General features: G+C 43.0%; 1 protein-coding gene across 13 annotated transcripts in view; it reads left to right on the top strand.

The window, feature by feature from the left end:
* MEF2A (myocyte enhancer factor 2A) overlaps window positions 1-21,774 on the top strand; it is a 235,027-nt gene extending 213,253 nt beyond the window's left edge. For 7 of the 13 annotated variants that reach the window (XM_068275119.1, XM_068275118.1, XM_068275122.1 and 4 more), the window contains exons 8-12: window positions 4,889-5,073; window positions 7,791-7,814; window positions 11,559-11,685; window positions 20,096-20,222; window positions 20,425-21,771. In XM_068275119.1, coding sequence (XP_068131220.1) covers window positions 4,889-5,073; window positions 7,791-7,814; window positions 11,559-11,685; window positions 20,096-20,222; window positions 20,425-20,770 — 809 coding nt within the window. In that variant the 3' untranslated portion in view covers window positions 20,771-21,771. Of the gene's footprint in view, window positions 1-4,888; window positions 5,074-7,790; window positions 7,815-11,558; window positions 11,686-20,095; window positions 20,223-20,424 lie in introns of all 13 variants that reach the window. The other 6 variants (XM_068275126.1, XM_068275128.1, XM_068275127.1 and 3 more) reach the window with 6 other exon arrangements.
* The last annotated feature ends 1,155 nt before the right edge of the window (window positions 21,775-22,929 follow it).

The following is a 22,929-nucleotide window of genomic DNA, read 5'->3' as shown; positions in this document are numbered from 1 at the left end:
TACATGTTTTACTTTCTGCTCCTAAATATTGTGTAATATGTTTTATTTTTTCTAAACAGATTTGTTGGGCTTTTCTTTTTTTTAGTTGCTCAGTCATTACTTCAGCAAGTTACTGCCTAGTATTCCAATTACAGTACCTAAAGTTGAAGAGAAATCGAGAGCCCAGTATGGTGTAGTATGTCAAAATTGATTGGATAAACGAAACAGTGAGATGGTAATACTCACAAACACGGGTTACCACCTAGGTAACCACTCATTAGGCAGGTGAGGAGATTAGACCTGTCCTCACTCAGGATTAAGAAGTCGCTCTCTGTAGATAGGAAGAAAGGGGGTAGATCACCCCTCCACCTGGGGTGGACTCAAATATATTGGTAGGTGAACAGAGGCGCAAGAAGGATAAAAGTACATAACATTTTAAAAAAATTGCTGGGAGGAAGTGGTGGACTCGCCTCCATTAAAGCAGACACCAAGGACTGTAAATATATAGATATACACATTTATTGAAAATACCCCAAAGATGCAACGCGTTTCGCGGGCACAGCCCACTTCTTCAGGCAATAAGCAGGGGATAAACAACAGCAATTCAGTTATAGCAGGGGATAAACAACAGCAATTCAGTTATAGCAAGCAGAGCGCCTCTGTCCTTGGTGTCTGCTTTAAAGAGTAACTGTTAGCCCCCAAATTGAATTTTAAAACACTATTGCAATGTTTTATTTATTATATAAGTGATCCAAAAAGTCAATGCACAAGTTAAAAATCAATCTAATTTTGTTACTATCTAACCTTTTCCCCCAGCTCCGGACGCAAGCCGCATATCAGATGCTATAGCATGCAGAGCATGCCTATGTCTGGCCGACCCCCCTCTCCCCCCCCAGGACCAGGTGCCAATATATTCTCCCCACCGCAGCTGACCGCTCTGACACGGAGACAGAGCGGCAGCACTTCCAGAGCAGCACCGCAGAGCAGCCGCCGCCGAGTCACATGTGAGAGAATCACATGTGAGAGAGATGCACGGCGCTGGCTGCTCTGCGGTATATAATAAATAAAACATTGCAATAGTGTTTTAAAATTCAATTTGGGGGCTAACAGTTACTCTTTAACGGAGGTGAGTCCACCACTTCCTCCCAGCAATTATTTAAAAAAAATTATGTACTTTTTATCCTTCTGGCGCCTCTGTTCACCTACCAATTACAGTACCTGTTAATGGATTTGATCTCAGGATCTGGCAGGAAAGATAGTGGTTGTTTTGAACCTGAATACAGTGAACATCTTTAATAGCGTCTCTTAATAATGATTCCAATATTTGCATAACACTTTTCTCCTTTCGGATTCAAAGCGCTTTAGAGCTGAAGTCACTAGGGGCGTGCTCAGTAGGCAGTAGCAGTGTTAGGGAGTTTTGACCAAAGACTCCTTACTGAATTAGTACTGGATTACTGAATAGGAAGTGCCAAGATTTGAATCCAGGTCTTCTATGTCCGAGGCAGAGCCCTTAAAGGACATCTGAGGTGAAAATAAACTGATAAGAAAAACAATTGTATCTATCCTCAGTCTCCTAAAAATGATTTTTTTAGATATCCCACAGTTTTATTTTATATTTAAATCTACTTTTTAAGTTTTTACTGTTTCATTGTCTCTGCTCAATGACACCTTCACTGAAGTTTGCCAGAGCTCAAATCTAGGAATTATTGACCCTTTTTATCTCTTTCCTGCTCTCATAAGCCATTTCCTGACAGGAAAGTGTTTTATGGCTGTAATAACTTATCAGTGTGGGTTATACTATAGTCTGATCGAGTCCAACCCGGTCCGGACCCAGACAAAAACTGTCACTTGCATACCTGATGTTTAACTTTTTCAGGCAGAGAAAAAAAAAAACGAACACAGCATAGTCCTTCGTGTGCTTGGCACTATACATACACGTCTATCTCATTATGTCGCATGTCACCTCGGTTGTCCTTTAACCAGCACACTCTTGGTGGTTGCAATATGTTGCTTCCACCCTGTTCTCTCATGCCAGACGCCGTGCACTTAAAGCAAACCTGAGCTAAAAAAATAAAGTCAAAATAAACATATGCCTGTCATACTTTCCTCCCGCGTAGTCTGCTCATCAATCTCTTTCTCCTCTCCCATCTCCTGTTTGTGTACTGTATTTGTTGGAATTCTCCATTGTAAAAATGGTGATGACCCCATAATAGCTTCTGGGTCAGCACTCCGTTTAACCAATGAGATCGCTTGGGAAACATGGACATTACCTTGCACATTAGTTGTCCTTTCAGTTATAACTGATAGCAACTGATATAGTTGAAAAGGGCCCTAAGGCATTCAGCTTCCAGTGAGTCTGACTAGATCTAGTCAGAACTGGAAGGGATTGTCGCTATGTGTAAATGGTGAGCTTCTGAGAGGAACTGAGTAGATATGTAATATTTATGAGGTAAATATGTAATATTCATTTGCAGGTACATCATGTGTTTATTTTAAATAATTCTTCTCAGTTCAGGTTCACTTTAACCAGTACTCTCTTGGAGGTAGCAATATGTTTCTTCCAACTGGAAGGTAATGCTAGGTACATACCATACAATTTTCTGGCAGATTTACATGTCCGATTTGAAGTTCGATCATTTCTATTTGATCGTTTTTCCGATCGGTTTTGATTCACTTTTATGGAAATCGATCAGAAAAACAATCAGAAAATCAAAAAATCGATCGAAATTCAGATCGGACATGTTGGAAATAATCCATCTGGCAGGTAAATCTGCCATAAAATTGTATGATGTGTACCTAGCATAACTCTCCACGGTCGTTCACAGATGCAGTGATAGTAGAACATCAGTAGAAGCAATCTAAGCACATTATTTAAGCAAAGATTAGTAATGAAAGGGCACAGTGCATTATCAGAGCTGCATAACATGTTGGTGCTATTACACTTTAATAAAATGTATAGATTTATTTTTGAATTTTTTACAAAAATCATTTTTAATAGTTTTATTTAATGTGTTTAAATCTGGTAAGTAAAAGCATTACATAGAGATATTTTTACTTACCACTTGCTCTAGATTACATGCCTTCCAAGCGGAGTATTATAACTGTAATCTAATGCTTGTGGGCCTCTGGCTGAATGACAAAATGTAATATTAGTTTAGCCGCAAGCTGTAGATGTATCAATCCCATCAATAGCCTACTGGAAACCCCTGATACCTGACTGGCTTGAGTAATGCATGTGTTTTGCCCCTATACGCCACACTCTGTATGTTTTTACCACCAAAACATCCATCATTTTTCCCAGCTGCTTGGTAGTAGAAATGCACACACATTCAAAATGATTTTGACAGGACTTTTCCGCCTACTTTTTCTATTAAAAAGTGCTAAAAAGTTATTTTAAATTGAGGATGAAAAAATATCTCCTAGGAGAAAACTCTGGAGAAAAAGTGAATTGCACATGGGCCCATGTATTTGAATCTTGGCCAGGAAGTAATCTGTATGAAGTTTGTTTGCCCAGGTTTGTGTGACTCTCTCCCCACATACCAAAAACATACTAAGGTAATTAGTGTCTCCCCGCCCCCGCCCCCCCACACACCTTAAAAAAAAAACGGACCTTAGACTATATTACTACTCATTAATAATGTATTTATTTTTACTTCCACAAATTTTGCAACGCGTTTCGCGAGTCTATCGCCCGTTTCCTCAGGCAGTATAAAACAGGAGCATCTGAAGCGTCAGCAAGTGTCACAGAGGTGCTACACTCGCTTTGGTGACACTTCAGTTGCTCCTGTTCTATACTGCCTGAGGAAGCGGGCAATAGACCCGCGAAACGCGTTGCAAAATTTGTGGGAGTAAAATTAATAAATTATTAATGATTAGTAATACTAGTGTCATTCTTGGGGTGGTAAATCATCCAATATCCCCCCCCCCCCCCTCCATTTTATGAAATTTTAGTGTATTTTATTCTGATTGGCGCCTCTGTAATCTTTTGAACAAAATTGTATCCACCGGTTGGATGGGTGTGATCACCCAATTCTGTCTACGGAGAGCGACTTCTTACCCTGAGGGGACAGGCCTAATTTCCCCGCAAGTGCTATTAGTGGTTGCCTGCACTCGGCAACCCATTTTTGTGAGTATTATGCTTCGCACTTAATCTTGATTATCAATTGAATAGCAATAATGCACCATTGGGGCTCTCGATTTTTCCTTTGTGTTGGACCTTAGACTATGTTAGGGGACAATAGACAATCATCATGGGTAGGTTTAAAGCCACATGTACGAAGCGTGTCGTCTGGCAGAGATCGGCACCTTATCCCTCATGGCAGGGCCTAAGCTGTATAGATGGCGGGGGTGGAGCAGTACTGCAGTGATGTTACAGGGTGGGGTAAATGCTCTCAACCCCCGCTCAGACAGTGATCTGCCAGGCAAGTACCGACCAAAAGCATTGTTTCCCCACTTACCGCAGCCCTGCCGCATGACGGCTCTCCTGCACCACTCAGCCCCCCCCCTCCTCATAGTAACAGCACACATCGATAGCCTGTACAGCCCAAGGGGGGGCGGTCAGGGGCTGTTGTAAATACGCAGGATTCTTAGCAGAGGTGGAATTCCTCAGCTGAGTTTCATCTAGTATTTTTTTACTTACCGGTATATAATTTAACACGCTTGCTCTGGTGCCTTGACCTTTGGAAAAGATCATTGGAAAATTAGTCTGATGGATGATGGCTACATTGTGTTTAAAAAGCTCATGAAGTGATATGTAGCATGAGGAGGTAACTGTGTATGTATATTTATTTAGATGCCCATATACAATACGTCATTATTCATGATTTCTCTTTAGGTTCAGGGATCTTGAAGATGTATCAATGTTGCATATTAAATCCTACCTACTAATGGAGAGGGCTTTTCCTTTCAGGTAATGGGTTTGTAAACCCCAGGGCTTCTCCGAGTCTGCTTGGCCCAGCCGGGGGAAATGGACTGGGAAAAGTGATGCCCACCAAATCCCCTCCCCCTCCAGGAGGCAACCTGGGAATGAACAGCCGGAAGCCAGACTTGCGTGTGGTCATACCTCCCTCCAGTAAAGGCATGATGCCTCCTTTGGTGAGTGGAATACATGCTTATTGCATGGGCAGTATACATCAATGTGGTAGTGGTACCTACCCAGAGTAATCTAACTGCATAATTTACAAAGTTCTTTACAGTTCAGCTAATGTCTCCTGTAGCAACCGGTGAGCTTTCTCTGTATAATTTACACCGAAGAGAGAGATTGGCTCGCCATGGGACACATCTCTGCACCACTTGATGCAAGCATGCCCCATATGTTTAATGATGTGCTGATTAATTTGAAATCTCTGCACAGCGAATCTTGAGAATCAATGTTTTTGAGCTCAAGGTTATTAATAATTACAGTGAGATTTTGTGGTTGACAAACGTGATGCATCAGTGGTCAACATTTCTGCCATAAAGGATCATTAGATGTATGTTCTGACCATGTTTGCATAAAGGACCTACTGATCCTAGTATTACCGTTGCATAATAAATTTGTACTGGTAATACTTTGTAAAATACAGTGAGCTGACTTTTTCTTCCAGTTTGTCCTGTGTAATATTACTGTCTATATGGAATCCGATAAGGTGGAGCGCTCTACCCCACATACATGAACATTTACTTACTATACAGATCTAGTATGCATTCATTCAGAACGCTCAGAACACATAAACAGAAAGATTCCCCTATTACAGTAACATCAAGTTGTGGCTTGTGCCACAATCTGTAACAAAGTCCACCTGTGAAAATAGAATGCATATAACTGGACCTAATGTTACCAGTCTGTGGGTCAACATGAACAGGATTGCTATTGACAGTTCACCTGAAAATGAAACCATATATTCAGAGATTATATTCCAGAATGCCTAAAACCAGTCCCAGAACCCGGCAGTCCGTTGTTAAACCATACAGGGTCTTCTCAAAGCTTGACAAAAATACCCTTACCAGCAAAAGTGGCTGATTTATCCACAGATCAGCAAACAGGCATGCTTAGATGTAGATTCTTTACCTCCGCAAACTTCTTCCTGTGTGTCACTCAGAAACACAAAGATAACATAGCGTGATCCTGCTATCATAGGTCACCCTTGAACCACCAGTGCAGCACACGTGTCTAACCAGTATGTCCACACCTCCGTGATATTGTGATATAAATAAAATCCTCGCTCACCAGATATGCTGGCTGATCCTGTATTGACCAGCAATGCTCGCTTTCTTATGTCTTGAGGTGTTCACAGTGTTACCAGCACCTTAGACTCAAAAGACATGGCTGACATAGCGTAATTCTACTTTAATAGTTTAAAAACAATACAATAGTGCACTCACATTTGCTCAAAGATAATGCGCATATACAAAAACAATGGACGTCCTCTCCGCCGCCTTGTTGCTCAGCGTCTCCACACTCCGTGCCTGAGGCCCCGCCCTACCGGTTTCGTCAACACGACTCATCAGGGGCATGCCATTGGCCAGGAGTGTTGACGCTATAACTACCTTCCTATGCAAATTTTCCTAACTCGCGGCGGTAATCTCGCGGCTCCTCTCCTAACTCGGGCTCCAGCATCATGGCGTCTTTTCAGACATGCAAATGTTACATAGTTGCGGCCAGGCCTCATGGGTACGTTTTAACCCGTATTGGCATGAGCCTATGTATTAGAGCTTGTGGCCCCCAGAACCACTCACTCGACTGCCATTAATCATTTGCCAGGCCTGATCAACACAATTACATAGCAATCTTTTTAGACATAAGAATGAGAACAATAGTAAAAAAGGGAGAACAATATTAAAATATTATAATTTTAAAATACAATATAATGTAATACATAGTTAAGATTTCAACTTACCACTAGCAAACTAATTTTATCTTGCTGTTTACCAACATTAATAAACGCAAGAAAAGCGCTATAAAAACATCTAATAAACGCAAGAGAAGCGCTATAAAAGCATCCATTCATTTACTGCATAAATTAGTACCAGCACTCTGAGAATCTTAGTCCTATAGGTGACAAACGTGCCCTCTGTACCCCCTTATTATTGTTATCCCCAAAATGACAATTATAGTGCAATTAGGATTCGATATGGTTATCCCATTCATAGCCTCTAAACGGGCTCGTGTATCACCTAAATATTCCAATCCATAATAAACCCAGATATATCAAACTCCCACAACATCTACCCCCTCACATTAATTATACTACAGGTGACAAACGTGCCCTACACACCCCCCATTTAATTGAATTATATCCCATCCTAAACTTATGTCCATAAAACCCCTACTGTACCATTATATTACATGATGGTTTTGCCCAATCCCGGGCATAATTACTTCGATGTGAATATATTTTCACCCACTTATGAACTATTTAATTGGGGCTCGTGTATCACCTGAAACACACCTTTCACACAGAGAGTATTCCCTACCTGCTCCCTCTTAGCCTACTACACCCCTCCTTAAAACAGGGGCCCCCCTATAAGAAGCAGCCTACCTGGCTTGTATACTCAAACTCCCCTGACATCAAATGTGATATACTATAATGTTCTTACTGTGGCTTTCACCTCCCTAATCATCTGCTATGAAACAATTGAGGTCCAATTCCACATTACTGTCTATAGATAGAGCATATCAGTCACTTGTGAAATGGGGCACTATATGTGTATGAAGACAGCAATGCTGGGAAAATGGGTTGATAAGAGTGGTACTCGTTGTGCACTCAGCATTTTCATTAGAATTGCAGCGCAGTAACTCCTATATCTGTGCTTTCCTTGCTCCTCTACAGACAGAGGAAGATGAATTAGATCTGGTGAGTGGAGCTCGTGCTTCAGAGACATGTACATTATTTTCTGTCAGTGATGTTCCCTTTAACTTCTGTAGTACCCTCCAAAAAGTTTCATTACCTATTTTCTGGTTTTGATGGATGAATTTCTAGGGAAGAATTGCTTATTTTTAGCTCCTTTAAAGGGAACATCAGCTGTGGCACGCATATTGGTGTTTTGTGTGTGGAAAAACATTGATCACATGACTTGATCCCCACCCTGCACCGCCTAACACTTTTCCTCAGAAACTGTCTGTCACTTCCCTATAGCCTAGTACAGGAGTTCTTCACTGTTTTGTCTTTCAATGAGAGATTACATCATCCTTAGTGAGGTCATTTCTTGACTGAGCTGTGAATGATCTCATCTTCCTCAGGAGGGCTCAAACAGCAGTCTGCAGTGTACATGCAGTGCTGGGGCCACGGAATACTCCTCAGAGAAGGCTGCATGCTCCTTTATTTATACACCTATTATTTATAGCGTGTGATGGATATATTGCTCATTTAGAATTCAGTTCACCCGCACTCTGTTGTACTGCCTTTCTCTAGGAAACCATGTTTACAACCTTATGCTTTTTGTAGGCCTCAATAATAATTGCTTAATTGATGTTGTGACAGAGTGGTGTCTTGTCTGTTGTGCAGCAGTTACCAGACCTCCCTCAGAGCATTCAGTCTGCTGCCATACACAGCTAACACTCAGCCTGGACAAGCTCTGCTGCATGATGTAGAGAGCGGAGGGGGAGCAGGCACAGCTAGTTCAAGGAGAAGATTAAAAAGATCCCCACCCCAACTGAGAGTTGATTGTATGAACATCTATGCCTGTCAAAAAAGCACGGATGCAGTCAAACTTGTTTCAAATGAATAAGTTTATTGAAATAGCACGCCACTGTATCAGAAATTTTTTTTTTTAGCTTTTGCAATATTATTTGTTTACTCTATTGTAGATATAGGAAAACCGTGAACATAAAGGGCAGATTTATAAAAACCAGTGCATAGAAAACTGGCATAAAACTGGTGTAAAAAAACACAGAGCAGACGTCTAGACCAGGGTTCCTGATTGGTCGCCCTGAGCAACTGCACCTGTTTTACACCAGATTTACACTAATTGTCTTGTACTGGTGTTGCTAAAATTGGCCCCTCTATACTGATTTAGTATGGTCAGCATTACCAGTAACATAGTGTCCCCCCCCAAATCTCACCCTCACAAAGTGTTGGGCTGCATGCAGCATGTTCTGCTGTGTAAATATTATAGTGTTATGCATGCTTTGATTTTTTTTCACTATTATTTAATATTTCCTTTTATGACATTTAGGAAATATCTGTATCTGTTTTCTGCCTGCATGTTTATGTTAGTTACTCTGTATTATGTAGCCAAATTTGAATGTGTGTTTTGCTACATACAGAAATTTGATTTAACAGCAGGACGAGACTACCCTCTGCTGGTTAGACTTCAGAGTTGCACACAGGAGGCTGCACCTATTCAAGGTTATAGAGACCAATAGAGGAAGCAGATCTATAATTACAATTGGGACATAGAGCTGGTCTTGTGAACGCTGAACAGTGATGACAATAACTGGAGTAATCCAAATCTCTCCAGTTATCAGTATTCTAGATGTATAGTGCTTCAAATGTCTGTACAGATACATTCAGCAGCAATTGGACATGCTAAATAGAAAGACACGTTATTTATATTGCGCTTTTCTCAAGGCAGACTCAAAGCGCTTCAGAGTAGCAGCCACTTAGGGCCCCTCCACAGGCAACCAGGAACATTAGGGAGCATTGCCCAGAGACTCCTTACTGTTTTACCTACTGGCTTGAACACTACTACAAAGGCAACACCCTCAACCAGTAAGTTATTCAGCTGTCTACCATACAAATTTCTTTTAAAGGCTCTTGTGCCTCTATAGATAAGATTAGCCTGGCCAGATCTATATGTCTCTCCACTAGCGATGATGGGCAGATTTCACCAAGAGAAAGATGTTTCTCTGATCTCAGAAATATCTGTTGTCTACCCATGCAACACAGGCTGATTCCTGATCAATTTCAGCATGAAATCTCTCTGGAATCGGCCCCCAGCCGCTGTCCCCCCTGTGCCCATGCATGTAAATACTTTACCTGTCTGCTGCCCCCAAGTGTCTGCCGAGTCTCCGCCGTACTTCCGCATTCGCGTCTCAAATAGCTATAGCACTTGTGGCGTGTGTGTGATGTCACACATGCGCCACACATGCTATATGCCGGTAGTCATAGTTTCATCTCCTCTGGGGATCCTCATCAGTGTGTAGCACTAAGTTGTAGTGAGCTCTTGAAAGGCTATCCGAGGTAATTTAAAGAAAACACCAAGCTTGACTTTACTGGGGCTTCTTCCATCCCCTAGAGGTCGCATCTTCCCTCGCCACAGCTCCAGTCTCCCGGCTCCCGCTGGCAGGCTCTGAAGGATATCCTTAAAGATATTGTTGTTTCATTTCTCACTGCTGCGGGTGAGGTTGATTTTTGGCAAAGAATGTCTGTGTGCAAGGTAAAGTAACGTACCTCAATTCTATTAAAACAATCAATTATGTGAAAAAAGCGAGATACATTTTTTTCTTTAATTTTATCGAAAATTGTCAACTTTCTTGTTTAAAACCCATCAGAAAGGTTTGAAAAATCAGATTGGTTTTGTCAGAAATTGAATGGTGTGTGGTGGGTTGTATCGAAGTCATTCAACCTAATACATTTTAAGTTTACATTCAAGAATAAAGAAACTTTACTTGTTAAAGGAAAGGTTCTAAGTGTTTAAAAATAAAAAAAATATACTTACCTGGGGCTTCCTTCAGCCTCTTGCAGCCCTCCTGTGCCCTCGCCGCAGCTCCGCTCCCAACCGGTGATCCGGGGTATCCTCTGGTGCAAGATGGCTCCAGTGTGCAGCTCACGGAGTTGTGCTGACATCATTCGGATTGTGCAGTACAGTTTGGATTACGTCAGTGTGACTCTGTGAGCCGCACGCTGGAGCGCAGTAAGATGCTGACCTGGCGAGGTTGGCATCTGCAGCTGAGGGGACCGGGAGCCACCGGAGCGGCGGCGAGGGCACAGGACGGCTGCCAGGGGCTGGAGGAAGCCTCAGGTAAGTAGATTTTTGATTTTTAAACACCTAGAACCTTCACTTTAAAGTGACACATTAGATAGAATGTATTTCTTCACTGTACTACATGTAGTGTTCATATAAGGCACATTTTCTAAGGTGGTTTGACGGTTTTCAACCAAACTGAGAGGAGGGGCAGCCTTATTTTGGATAAAACAAGGCTGTTGCCCTCAAACCCAACTTGCAAGACTCCACTTCTGGCATCCCGCACCCAGATGACTGCTAATTCTATCCGATCATCTACAAATAGACAATTGACTGCAATCACTATTTCCTAGGTAGTAGCCCAACTCCAACCCCCACACCCAAATGACCTGATCCACTTTTTAATGCCTCTTTACAGTAGTATGGTGAGAATCTTAGAATGCAGCACCCTATAACCTCTGACAGTGTGACAGCATGTGTAGCCCAGACTGCTGGAGTGCTACCCCTTCAATAGCAAGCCACATTCAAAGAAAAGAGGAGCCTGTTACTCGTGAACATTCTTTGCACACTAAAAATGTTTTTATACTTTTTGTTCACTTTTATCTGGATTGGCAGTGGAGGGATGGTGGGTGTAGTTTATGTGGGAGAGTTAATGATTTTGCTATTGAGAAATCATTTGTTTCTGTTCACAGAACACACAAAGGATAAGCAGCTCCCAGTCTACACAACCTCTTGCGACTCCAGTTGTCTCAGTGACTACTCCCAGTCTAGCCACACAGGGTCTGGTGTACTCTGCCATGCCTACTGCCTACAATACAGGTAAGTGTCACCACTGCCACTCACTCTGTTCCTTAGTCTGCTGGTTTCTGAAAGGTGCAATGAAGAAGTTCTACAAACCTTTATTTGGTGGAATTAGAGGAATTGTAAAATATAATGATTTAGGCTATCCATTTTCCCCCTTTGTTATCTTGATTTCAGCGTCAGAAACTCTTGTTTTATGTATAGATTGCTGTATATTGGTATGTAACCCTGCCCTCCCAGTGATGTTTAACCTAGGCTATGATGTTATGCTGCTTTCTCCCCAGAGCATTTTGGGAGATCATGTGAAAAAACCCCATCCTTAGTGATTCACCTTGCCAGCAGTAAAGATGCCGGCATCTCTGCACATATTCACAGGTGGGGCAATTAGTGCATCATCAGTGCGGATTAGCTACCTCTGTGGATTTCCACAAACCATGCACTGTTAGTGGACCTTGAGGACAGGGTTGGAAAATACGGAGTTAAAAGCCTACTAATTTAACCACTTGAGGACCTAGGGCTTTCTACCCCTTAAGGACCGGCCACTTTTTTTCCATTCAGACCACTGCAGCTTTCACGGTTTATTGCTCGCTCATACAACCTACCACCTAAATGAATTTTGGCTCCTTTTCTTGTCACTAATAAAGCTTTCTTTTGATGCTATTTGATTGCTCCTGCGATTTTTACTTTTTATTATATTCATCAAAAAAGACATGAATTTTGGCAAAAAAATGATTTTTTTAACTTTCTGTGCTGACATTTTTCAAATAAAGTAAAATTTCTGTATACATGCAGCGCGAAAAATGTGGACAAACATGTTTTTGATTAAAAAAAACCCATTCAGTGTATATTTATTGGTTTGGGTAAAAGTTATAGCGTTTACAAACTATGGTGCCAAAAGTGAATTTTCCCATTTTCAAGCATCTCTGACTTTTCTGACCCCCTGTCATGTTTCATGAGGGGCTAGAATTCCAGGATAGTATAAATACCCCCCAAATGACCCCATTTTGGAAAGAAGACATCCCAAAGTATTCACTGAGAGGCATAGTGAGTTCATAGAAGATATTATTTTTTGTCACAAGTAAGCGGAAAATGACACTTTGTGAGGAAAAAAAAAAAAAAAAAAAGTTTCCATTTCTTCTAACTTGCGACAAAAAAAATGAAATCTGCCACGGACTCACCATGCCCCTCTCTGAATACCTTGAAGGGTCTACTTTCCAAAATGGGATCATTTGTGGGGTGTGTTTACTGTCCTGACATTTTGGGGGGTGCTAAATTGTAAGCACCCCTGTAAAGCCTAAAGGTGCTCATTGGACTTTGGACCCCTTAGCGCAGTTAGGCTGCAAAAAAGTGCCACACATGTGGTATTGCCGTACTCAGGAGAAGTAGTATAATGTGTTTTGAGGTGTATTTTTACACATACCCATGCTGGGTGGGAGAAATATCTCTGTAAATGACAATTTGTTAATTTTTTTTACACACAATTGTCCATTTACAGAGATATTTCTCCCACTCAGCATGGGTATGTGTAAAAATACACCACAAAACACATTATACTACTTCTCCTGAGTACGGCGATACCACATGTGTGGCACTTTTTTGCACCCTAACTGCGCTAAAGGGCCCAAAGTCCAATGAGTACCTTTAGGATTTCACAGGTCATTTTGAGAAATTTCGTTTCAAGACTACTCCTCACGGTTTAGGGCCCCTAAAATGCCAGGGCAGTATAGGAACCCCACAAATGACCCCATTTTAGAAAGAAGACACCCCAAGGTATTCCGTTAGTAGTATGGCGAGTTCATAGAAGATTTTATTTTTTGTCACAAGTTAGCGGAAAATGACACTTTGTGAAAAAACACAATTAAAATCAATTTCCGCTAACTTTTGACAAAAAATAAAATCTTCTATGAACTCACCATACTCCTAACGGAATACCTTGGGGTGTCTTCTTTCTAAAATGGGGTCATTTGTGGGGTTCCTATACTGCCCTGGCATTTTAGGGGCCCTAAACCGTGAGGAGTAGTCTTGAAACGAAATTTCTCAAAATGACCTGTGAAATCCTAAAGGTACTCATTGGACTTTGGGCCCTTTAGCGCACTTAGGGTGCAAAAAAGTGCCACACATGTGGTATCGCCATACTCGGGAGAAGTAGTACAATGTGTTTTGGGGTGTATTTTTACACATACCCATGCTGGGTGGGAGAAATTTCTATGTAAATGGACAATTGTGTGTAAAAAAATCAAACAATTGTCATTTACAGAGATATTTCTCCCACTTAGCATGGGTATGTGTAAAAATACACCCCAAAACGCATTATACTACTTCTCCTGAGTACGGCGGTACCACATGTGTGGCACTTTTTTACACCCTAAGTACGCTAAGGGGCCCAAAGTCCAATGAGTACCTTTAGGATTTCACAGGTCATTTTTGTTTCAAGACTACTCCTCACGGTTTAGGGCCCCTAAAATGCCAGGGCAGTATAGGAACCCCACTAATGACCCCATTTTAGAAAGAAGACACCCCAAGGTATTCCGTTAGGAGTATGGTGAGTTCATAGAAGTTTTTATTTTTTTGTCACAAGTTAGCGGAAATTGATTTTAATAGTTTTTTTTCACAAAGTGTCATTTTCCGCTAACTTGTGACAAAAAATAAAATCTTCTATGAACTCACCATACTCCGTACGGAATACCTTTGGGTGTCTTCTTTTTAGAATGGGGTCATTTGTGGGGTTCCTATACTGCCCTGGCATTTTAGGGGCCCTAAACCGTGAGGAGTAGTCTTGAAACCAAATGTCGCAAAATGACCTGTGCAATCCTAAAGGTACTCATTGGACTTTGGGCCCCTTAGCGTACTTAGGGTGTAAAAAAGTGCCACACATGTGGTACCGCTGTACTCAGGAGAAGTAGTATAATGCGTTTTGGGGTGTATTTTTACACATACCCATGCTAAGTGGGAGAAATATCTCTGTAAATGACAATTGTTTGATTTTTTTACACACAATTGTCCATTTACATAGAAATTTCTCCCACCCAGCATGGGTATGTGTAAAAATACACCCCAAAACACATTATACTACTTTTCCTGAGTACGGCGGTACCACATGTGTGACACTTTTTTGCAGCCTAGGTGCGCTAAGGGGCCCAACGTCCTATTCACAGGTCATTTTGAAGCATTTGTTTTCTAGACTACTCCTCGCTGTTTAGGGCCCCTAAAATGCCAGGGCAGTATAGGAACCCCACAAGTGACCCCATTTTAGAAAGAAGACACCCCAAGGTATTCCGTTAGGTGTATGGCAAGTTCATAGAAGATTTTATTTTTTGTCACAAGTTAGTGAAAAATGACACTTTGTGAAAAAAAACTAATAAAAATTAATTTCCGCTAACTTTTGACAAAAAATTAAATCTTCTATGAACTCGTCATACACCTAACATAATACCTTGGGGTGTCTTTTTTTTCTAAAATGGGGTCACTTGTGGGGTTCCTATACCGCCCTGGCATTTTACAGGCCCAAAACCGTGAGTAGTCTGGAAACCAAATGTCTCAAAATGACTGTTCAGGGGTATAAGCATCTGCAAATTTTGATGACAGGTGGTCTATGAGGGGGCGAATTTTGTGGAACCGGTCATAAGCAGGGTGGCCTTTTAGATGACAGGTTGTATTGGGCCTGATCTGATGGATAGGAGTGCTAGGGGGGTGACAGGAGGTGATTGATGGGTGTCTCAGGGGGTGGTTAGAGGGGAAAATAGATGCAATCCATGCACTGGGGAGGTGATCGGAAGGGGGTCTGAGGGTTTGGCCGAGTGATCAGGAGCCCACACGGGGCAAATTGGGGCCTGATCTGATGGGTAGGTGTGCTAGGGGGTGACAGGAGGTGATTGATGGGTGTCTCAAGGTGTGATTAGAGGGGGGAATGGATGCAAGCAATGCACTGGCGAGGTGATCAGGGCTGGGGTCTGAGGGCATTCTGAGGGTGTGGGCGGGTGATTGAGTGCCCTAGGGGCAGATAGGGGTCTAATCTGATAGGTAGCAGTGACAGGGGGTGATTGATGGGTAATTAGTGGGTGTTTAGGGTAGAGAATAGATGGAAACACTGCGCTTGGGTGGTGATCTGATGTCGGATCTGCGGGCGATCTATTGGTGTGGGTGGGTGATCAGTTTGCCCGCAAGGGGCAGGTTAGGGGCTGATTGATGGGTGGCAGTGACAGCGGGTGATTGATGGGTGGCAGTGACAGGGGGTGATTGATGGGTGGCAGTGACAGGGGGTGATTGATGGGTGATTGATAGGTGATTGACAGGTAATCAGTGGGTTATTACAGGGGAGAACAGATGTAAATATTGCACTGGCGAATTGATAAGGGGGGGTCTGAGGGCAATCTGAGCGTGTAGGCGGTCGATTGGGTGCCCGCAAGGGGCAGATTAGGGTCTGATCTGATAGGTAACAGTGACAGGTGGTGATAGGGAGTGATTGATGGGTGATTGATGGGTAATTAGTGGGTGTTTAGAGGAGAGAATAGATGGAAACACTGCGCTTGGGTGGTGATCTGATGTCGGATCTGCGGGCGATCTATTGGTGTGGGTGGGTGATCAGATTGCCCGCAAGGGGCAGGTTAGGGGCTGATTGTTGGGTGGCAGTGACAGGGGGTGATTGATGGGTGATAGGTGATTGGCAGGTGATTGACAGGTGATCAGTGGGTTATTACAGGGAAGGACAGATGTAATTAATGCACTGGCGAATTGATAAGGGGGGGGGGGGTCTGAGGGCAATCTGAGCGTGTGGGCGGGTGATTGGGTGCCCGCAAGGGGCAGATTAGGGTCTGATCTGATAGGTAACAGTGACAGGTGGTGATAGGGGGTGATTGATGGGTAATTAGTGGGTGTTTAGAGAAGATAACAGATGTAAACGATACATTTGGGAGGTAATCTGACGGCGGGTTTGCGGGCGATCTAATGGTGTGGGTGGGTGATCAGATTGCCCGCAAGGGGCAGGTTAGGGGCTGATTGATGGGTGGCAGTGACAGGGGGTGATTGATGGGTGATAGGTGATTGGCAGGTGATTGACAGGTGATCAGTGGGTTATTACAGGGAAGAACAGATGTAATTAATGCACTGGTGAATTGATAAGGGGGGGTCAGAGGGCAATCTGAGCGTGTGGGCGGGTGATTGGGTGCCCGCAAGGGGCAGATTAGGGTCTGATCTGATAGGTAAAAGTGACAAGTGGTGATAGGGGGTGATTGATGGGTGATTGATGGGTAATTAGTGGGTGTTTAGAGGAGAGAATAGATGTAAACAATGGATTTGGGAGGTGATCTGATGTCGGATCTGTGGGCGATCTATTGGTGTGGGGGGGTGATCAGATTGCCCGCAAGGGGCAGGTTAGGGGCTGATTGATGGGTGGCAGTGACAGGGGGTGATTGACGGGTGATTGATGGGTGATTGACGGGTGATTGACAGGTGATTGACAGGTGATCAGGGGGATAGATGCATACAGTAAACAGGGGGGGGTGGTCTGGGGGGGGGGTCTGGGGAGAATCTGAGGGGTGGGGGGTGATCAGGAGGGGGCAGGGAGCAGGGGGGGGGGATAAAAAAAAAATAGCGTTGACAGATAGTGACAGGGAGTGATTGATGGGTGATTAGGGGGGTGATTGGGTGCAAACAGGGGTCTGGGGGGTGGGCAGGGGGGGGGGTCTGATGGGTGCTGTGGGCGATCTGGGGCGGGGGGGGGAGAAAATCAGTGTGCTTGGTGCAGACTAGGGTGGCTGCAGCCTGCCCTGGTGGTCCCTCGGACACTGGGACCACCAGGGCAGGAGGCAGCCTGTATAATACACTTTGTAAACATTACAAAGTGTATTATACACTTTGTATGCGGCGATCGCGGGGTTAACATCCCGCCGGCGCTTCCGTATAGCCGGCGGGATGTTGCGGCGAGCGAGCGGTGACAGGCGCCGGCGGAGGATCGCGTCACGGATGACGCGATCGCTCCGCCCATGCCCTTAAATGGACCGCCGCCTCTGTGGGTGAGGCCGTCCTGCAGGGCTCCACTTCCCCGCCGCCCCTGTGTAGTGGGCGGTCGGGAAGTGGTTAACACATGATGTTGATTTTTAGAAGTGCTGTGGAGTTGGTACAAAAATCATCCAACTCCTCAGTTTATGAAATCACTGATTCTGACTCCTGGCCCAAAAACTACACTGACTCCTCAACTTCGACTCCACAGCCCTGGATTTTAGGCCAGGATTAAGGTCTATTCTATGGAGCTAAACTCCTCATCCGATAAAAATCTGTGCAAGATGCTGTATACAAAGATGCTGTACACATGCAACAGATCAGTATCTGCAAAAGATCAGTTCCTGCAAAAGATCCGTTCCTGCAAAATGCATTGATAGTCTATGATATCTGCAGATCTCATACACACCTTGTTTAACGGACAATTATCTGCAGATCAGATCCACCAGGATGGATCTTCAGATCTGCAGATAATTGTCTGATCTGCAGATGAGTGTCCGTTAACCACTTGAGGACTGCAGGGCTAAACCCCCCTAGTGACCAGGCAATTTTTAGCTAAATTGGCCACTGCAGCTTTAAGGCCAAGCTGCAGGGCCGCACAACTCAGCACACAAGTGATTCCCCCCCCCCCCCCCTTTTCTCCCCACCAACAGAGCTCTCTGTTGGTGGGGTCTGATCGCTCCCCCCATGTTTATTTTTTTTAAAATAAATATTATTGTTAGGTTTTTTTTCTAAAATCCCATGTTTCTTTAAATTTATTCCCTCCCTCCCTCCCCACAGCCGGCCAATTATGGCGATCGGCTGTCATAGGCTTCTGCCTATGAGAGCTGATCGCTCTCTTGTCCCCTATGGGGACAGCCGTGTCACACGGCTGTCCCCAGTGCAGCGCTGCTGCTGGTCGCAGCGCTGCACCTAGTAAATAGACGGCGTGATCGCCGTCTAACAGTCTCCCGAGCGGCAATAGCCGCTCGGAGACTGAAGGCGGGGTGGAGCTCCGCCCTCCGAGCATGAGATGCGCGCGCACCATGCGCGCGATCTCATGCAAAACAGAGCCCCAGGACTTTACGCCAATTGGCGTTAGGCGGTCCTGGGGCTGCCGCCGCGGCCACGCCTACTGGCGTGACGCGGGCGGCAGGAGGTTAAACAAGGTGTGTTTGAGATCTGCAGATATCATAGACTATCGATGCATTTTGCAGGAAGTGATCTTTTGCAGATACTGATCGTTTGAGTGTGTGCAGCATGTTTGTGTGCAGCATCTTATGGTGGCCATACATGGTACAATTTTTCAATTAGATAATTTAGTTCGATTATTCCGTTAGATCGAATATAAAGATTTTTCCAGCATGTCCGATCATTTTTCCCAAAAAAACGGGATAATCGTTCGAATTTTTTGATCGAAAAAAAAAATATTTTCAACTTTCATTCAATTCGATTATTTAGATCGAATAAACGGGAAAATCGAACGTTTTTATTGTACCGTGTATGGCCACCATTACAAAGATTTTTATCTGATGGGGAGTTCAGCTCCATAGAATAGACTGTGTAGGTATGGCTCTCATACTACATGGAAGGGGGGGTAAAATTGGTCTGTGATCTATCATTTTCCAAAGACTTTTATCTGATGTGTGTACCCACCTTTAGATCCAACCTTTCTTAAATATCTTTAGTTCAGTCTCTTTAAAACTTGAAAAAGTACTGGAGAAAGAGGAACAGCAGTACAGCTGGGCAATTGGCATTGTTTAAAAGGAAAACAATAGATCAGACTCCATATTCCTCTAATTTCACCTGTGCTTTAACTACACAACGACCGTGTCATGCTGACAACCCCAGGACTGCGTAACGAGAGTTGGCATCAAGTCCTGGGGTGGGGTTTTGCAGGAGATTGCGTAAGCCGATGCACGCACGTCTCCGCTTGAATGACGGAGCTCCACTCCGTTGTGAGTTTCTCAGCGGCGATCACTGCTAGGCGACCTAAGGCAGCGCCGTACTGGGGACAGCCGTGTGACACGGCTATCCCGTCTGGAGTCACAGAGAGCCAGTGGCTCTCATAAGCTGATGTCTATGAGAGCCGATCGCTGTGATTAGCTGGCAGGGGGAGGGAAGGGAATAAAAGCAAAAGGAGGAACTTTAAAAAAAAAAAAAGGAAATAAATATTTATAAATAAATAAACATCCCAGGAGGAATCAGACCCCATCAACAGAAATCTCTGTTGGTGGGCAGAAAAGGGGGGGGGGGGGGGGGGGGTGAAATGACTTCTGTGCTGAGTTGTACGGCCCTGCAGCGAGGCCTTAAAGCTGCAGTGGCCTAATTGGTAAAAAAAAATAGCCTGGTCACTAGGGGGGTGTAAGCCTACGGTCCTCAAGTGGTTAAGGAGTTTCTGTTATTCTGTCCTGTTATGCTGGAAGTAACAGTGCTTTTCTTTTTTGTGCAGATTACTCTCTTACCAGTGCGGACCTGTCTGTTCTACAGGGGTTTAACTCCCCAGGAATGCTGCCTATCGGACAGGTGTCTGCCTGGCAGCAGCATCACTTAGGACAAGCAGCCCTCACCTCCCTTGTGTAAGTACCATTGTCTATTCACGTCAGCAGTGATTCATTATCACAGATGCTGATGTCAAATTAACTTTTACTCATCTTTGCCATGCTTGTTTAAGTTCAGAACCAAAAAAATGATACAATTCAAATAACTTTTGCTTGGATAGTCTTATTTTGTCCATCACCTTCCTTATACTAACACTGTATTGGTTTGTATGTTCCATAGGGCCAGCGGGCAGCTATCTCAGGGTTCAAACTTATCCATCAACACCAACCAAAACATCCACATAAAATCAGAGCCGATTTCTCCTCCCCGAGACAGAGTAGCCTCCAGCGGATTTCCTCAACAACAGCAGCAGCAGCCACAGCACCATCACCCACAGGCTCGTCCAGAAATGGGGAGATCGCCCGTCGACAGCCTCAGTAGCTCCAGCAGCTCCTACGATGGAAGTGACCGAGAGGACATCCGCAACGATTTCCACTCCCCCGTCGGCATGGGGAGGAATCCCAACACTGATGACAGGGACAGTCCCTCCATGAAACGCATGAGGATGGATGCCTGGGTGACATAGAGGTCTTTCTGTCCTCCTCTATGGCTGAGCCCCATGCATATCAAAAGCTTTTTTTTTTCTACCAGAGGATGCAGAACCCTTTATATGCATATATACATACACATATATGTATATATATAGAAAGAGAAATATTACACACACGCACAAACTCCTCTTTTGTGTGTCTCTGTGTGTTCACTTGTGTTTAACACAAACCTTTCAGGTACCTGCTGCAATGACTGTACACAGACCTACAATTTGACATGGCAATGTGGCACTTACATGAAGACTGACCATTTCCCACAAAGAATTGAAAAACATTTTGAATCCTATTCTGTACCACATTGAGACTGCAATAGTGAAAGCTAGCGAGAACCTCTGTAGTGCAATGTCATGTTGTAAGAACCTTTTACCACTTCAACTGGCTTGACCTCTAATAGTGGGGATTGTAAACCAGTTTTTCTTTGGCCCCCACTGTAGGCAAACCAGTTCAAGGTGTGGCTTTGTAGCAGGAATGAAAACCCGAAAGCAGGAAACAAAAGAAAGCAATACTGTATATGTAAATGTTTTATCCTACACGACCATGCCTAATCCCCCTCACAGTAGAAGTATATGAAGGGCTTTAGCCACACAGTCTATTTTTGCACGTGCAACACAAACAGCAATCATAACAGGGAGGAGAAGGAAGGTTTCTTGTTAAGTGTGTGACTTAAAATAGGGTGGAGCATGAGTTTTGTTTTTTTTAAAGATCTATACGCCTGATGGCATTCAGAAAAAAAAAAGTAATATATTAAGTTATAATTGGGATATGTTTCTGAGCATTTCTTTTTACATTCATATCTTGAAAGACACAAACAGATAGAGAACCGATTTTAGCTTGTGTATATTTTATATTATAAAAAGAAAAACAAACAATACCCTTATGAATTAATGACTATATATAAAAGTTCTATACTTTTGAACACGTTCTGCAATGAATTATTTATATAAACCAAAGCTGTATGTTTGAGCTTTTTTTGTAGACTATAGATTTTTTTCCTGTTGTTCCTCGATTTTTATTTGTATTTTTTGCTTTGAAAGTACAAAAAAAGGATAAAAAAATGCTACATCTATAGAAAAGTTAAAAAACAAAACAAAAAAACAAGCCATGATATACTTATAATTGTATGTGTAAATTAAACTTTGAGCCAAACTCTTGTTCTTTGTATATAACATCCTAAATATTTCACAGCAGGGTGTAAGTACCAATCTAGTATATGTTCTATATCTATATATATATATATATATATATATATATATATATATATATATATATATATATATATAACTGCCAACTTGAAGTGATAAAGGCAATATCCAAGTAGAGAAGTGTAAGAGTATTCAATATGTAATGTACAATTTTGTCAGATATGCTGTATTTCCCTCTTGGGTGTTATTTGCTAGTACTGTTACTACACAACTTTTTTTTCTTCTTCTTTTTCTGGGAGTTGTATAAAATCTTGTTTTGTGGTATTCGAAGTGGTGTGTTTTGATCTGATCTAAATCATGAATATTCCATGCACAGCATTGTGACAAAACGTGGGGGAAAAACTATTGTAAGGGGGCGGGTGGGATTATGCTCAGGTTTAAAATACTGCCTTGTTTTAGAGATGGTGTATGTGATAAAGTGCACTAGAGTTACATAGACTACAACATTAATAAAAGAAACATAAAGACCACACATACATTCAAACATTTTTATACTGCAGTATAATGTGGACAGCAATAAGTCACAAATCATACTGGCATTCATCAAGGAGTGTGAATATAAAGACTTCAGAGTTGTTTTGTAAAAAGGTGAATAGAAATGCCCAAATTGATAGACAATGATACTCGCTAGCAATTTCCTAACATGCCAAATAGCTTTACCAGGGAGGGTACAGTTGGAGCTACCAAATCGCTAATACAACTGCTTTGGCTAACTGGAGCAGCTGCTAGAAGTTTTGATTTGCTAATGCCAAATTCTGCCTCCTGGGTGGGATTATTTAGCATGGCAGTTGTATTTTTTTGATCATCACTGATGCTGTATATATGAAAAACATAATATTTTGTTGCGAGCATTGATGTCTTGTACAGAGCCATAATCTGCCCCCATCATCAGTTCATCTCCAGTTCTTTCTCTTTTACTGGGCATACTAACA

This window comes from Hyperolius riggenbachi, chromosome 3, assembly GCF_040937935.1.
Source record: "Hyperolius riggenbachi isolate aHypRig1 chromosome 3, aHypRig1.pri, whole genome shotgun sequence".
In the NCBI taxonomy this organism is placed as follows: domain Eukaryota; kingdom Metazoa; phylum Chordata; class Amphibia; order Anura; family Hyperoliidae; genus Hyperolius; species Hyperolius riggenbachi.
The sequence above is the reverse complement of the archived record's forward strand: the minus strand, read 5'-3'. Positions and strand labels throughout refer to the sequence as shown.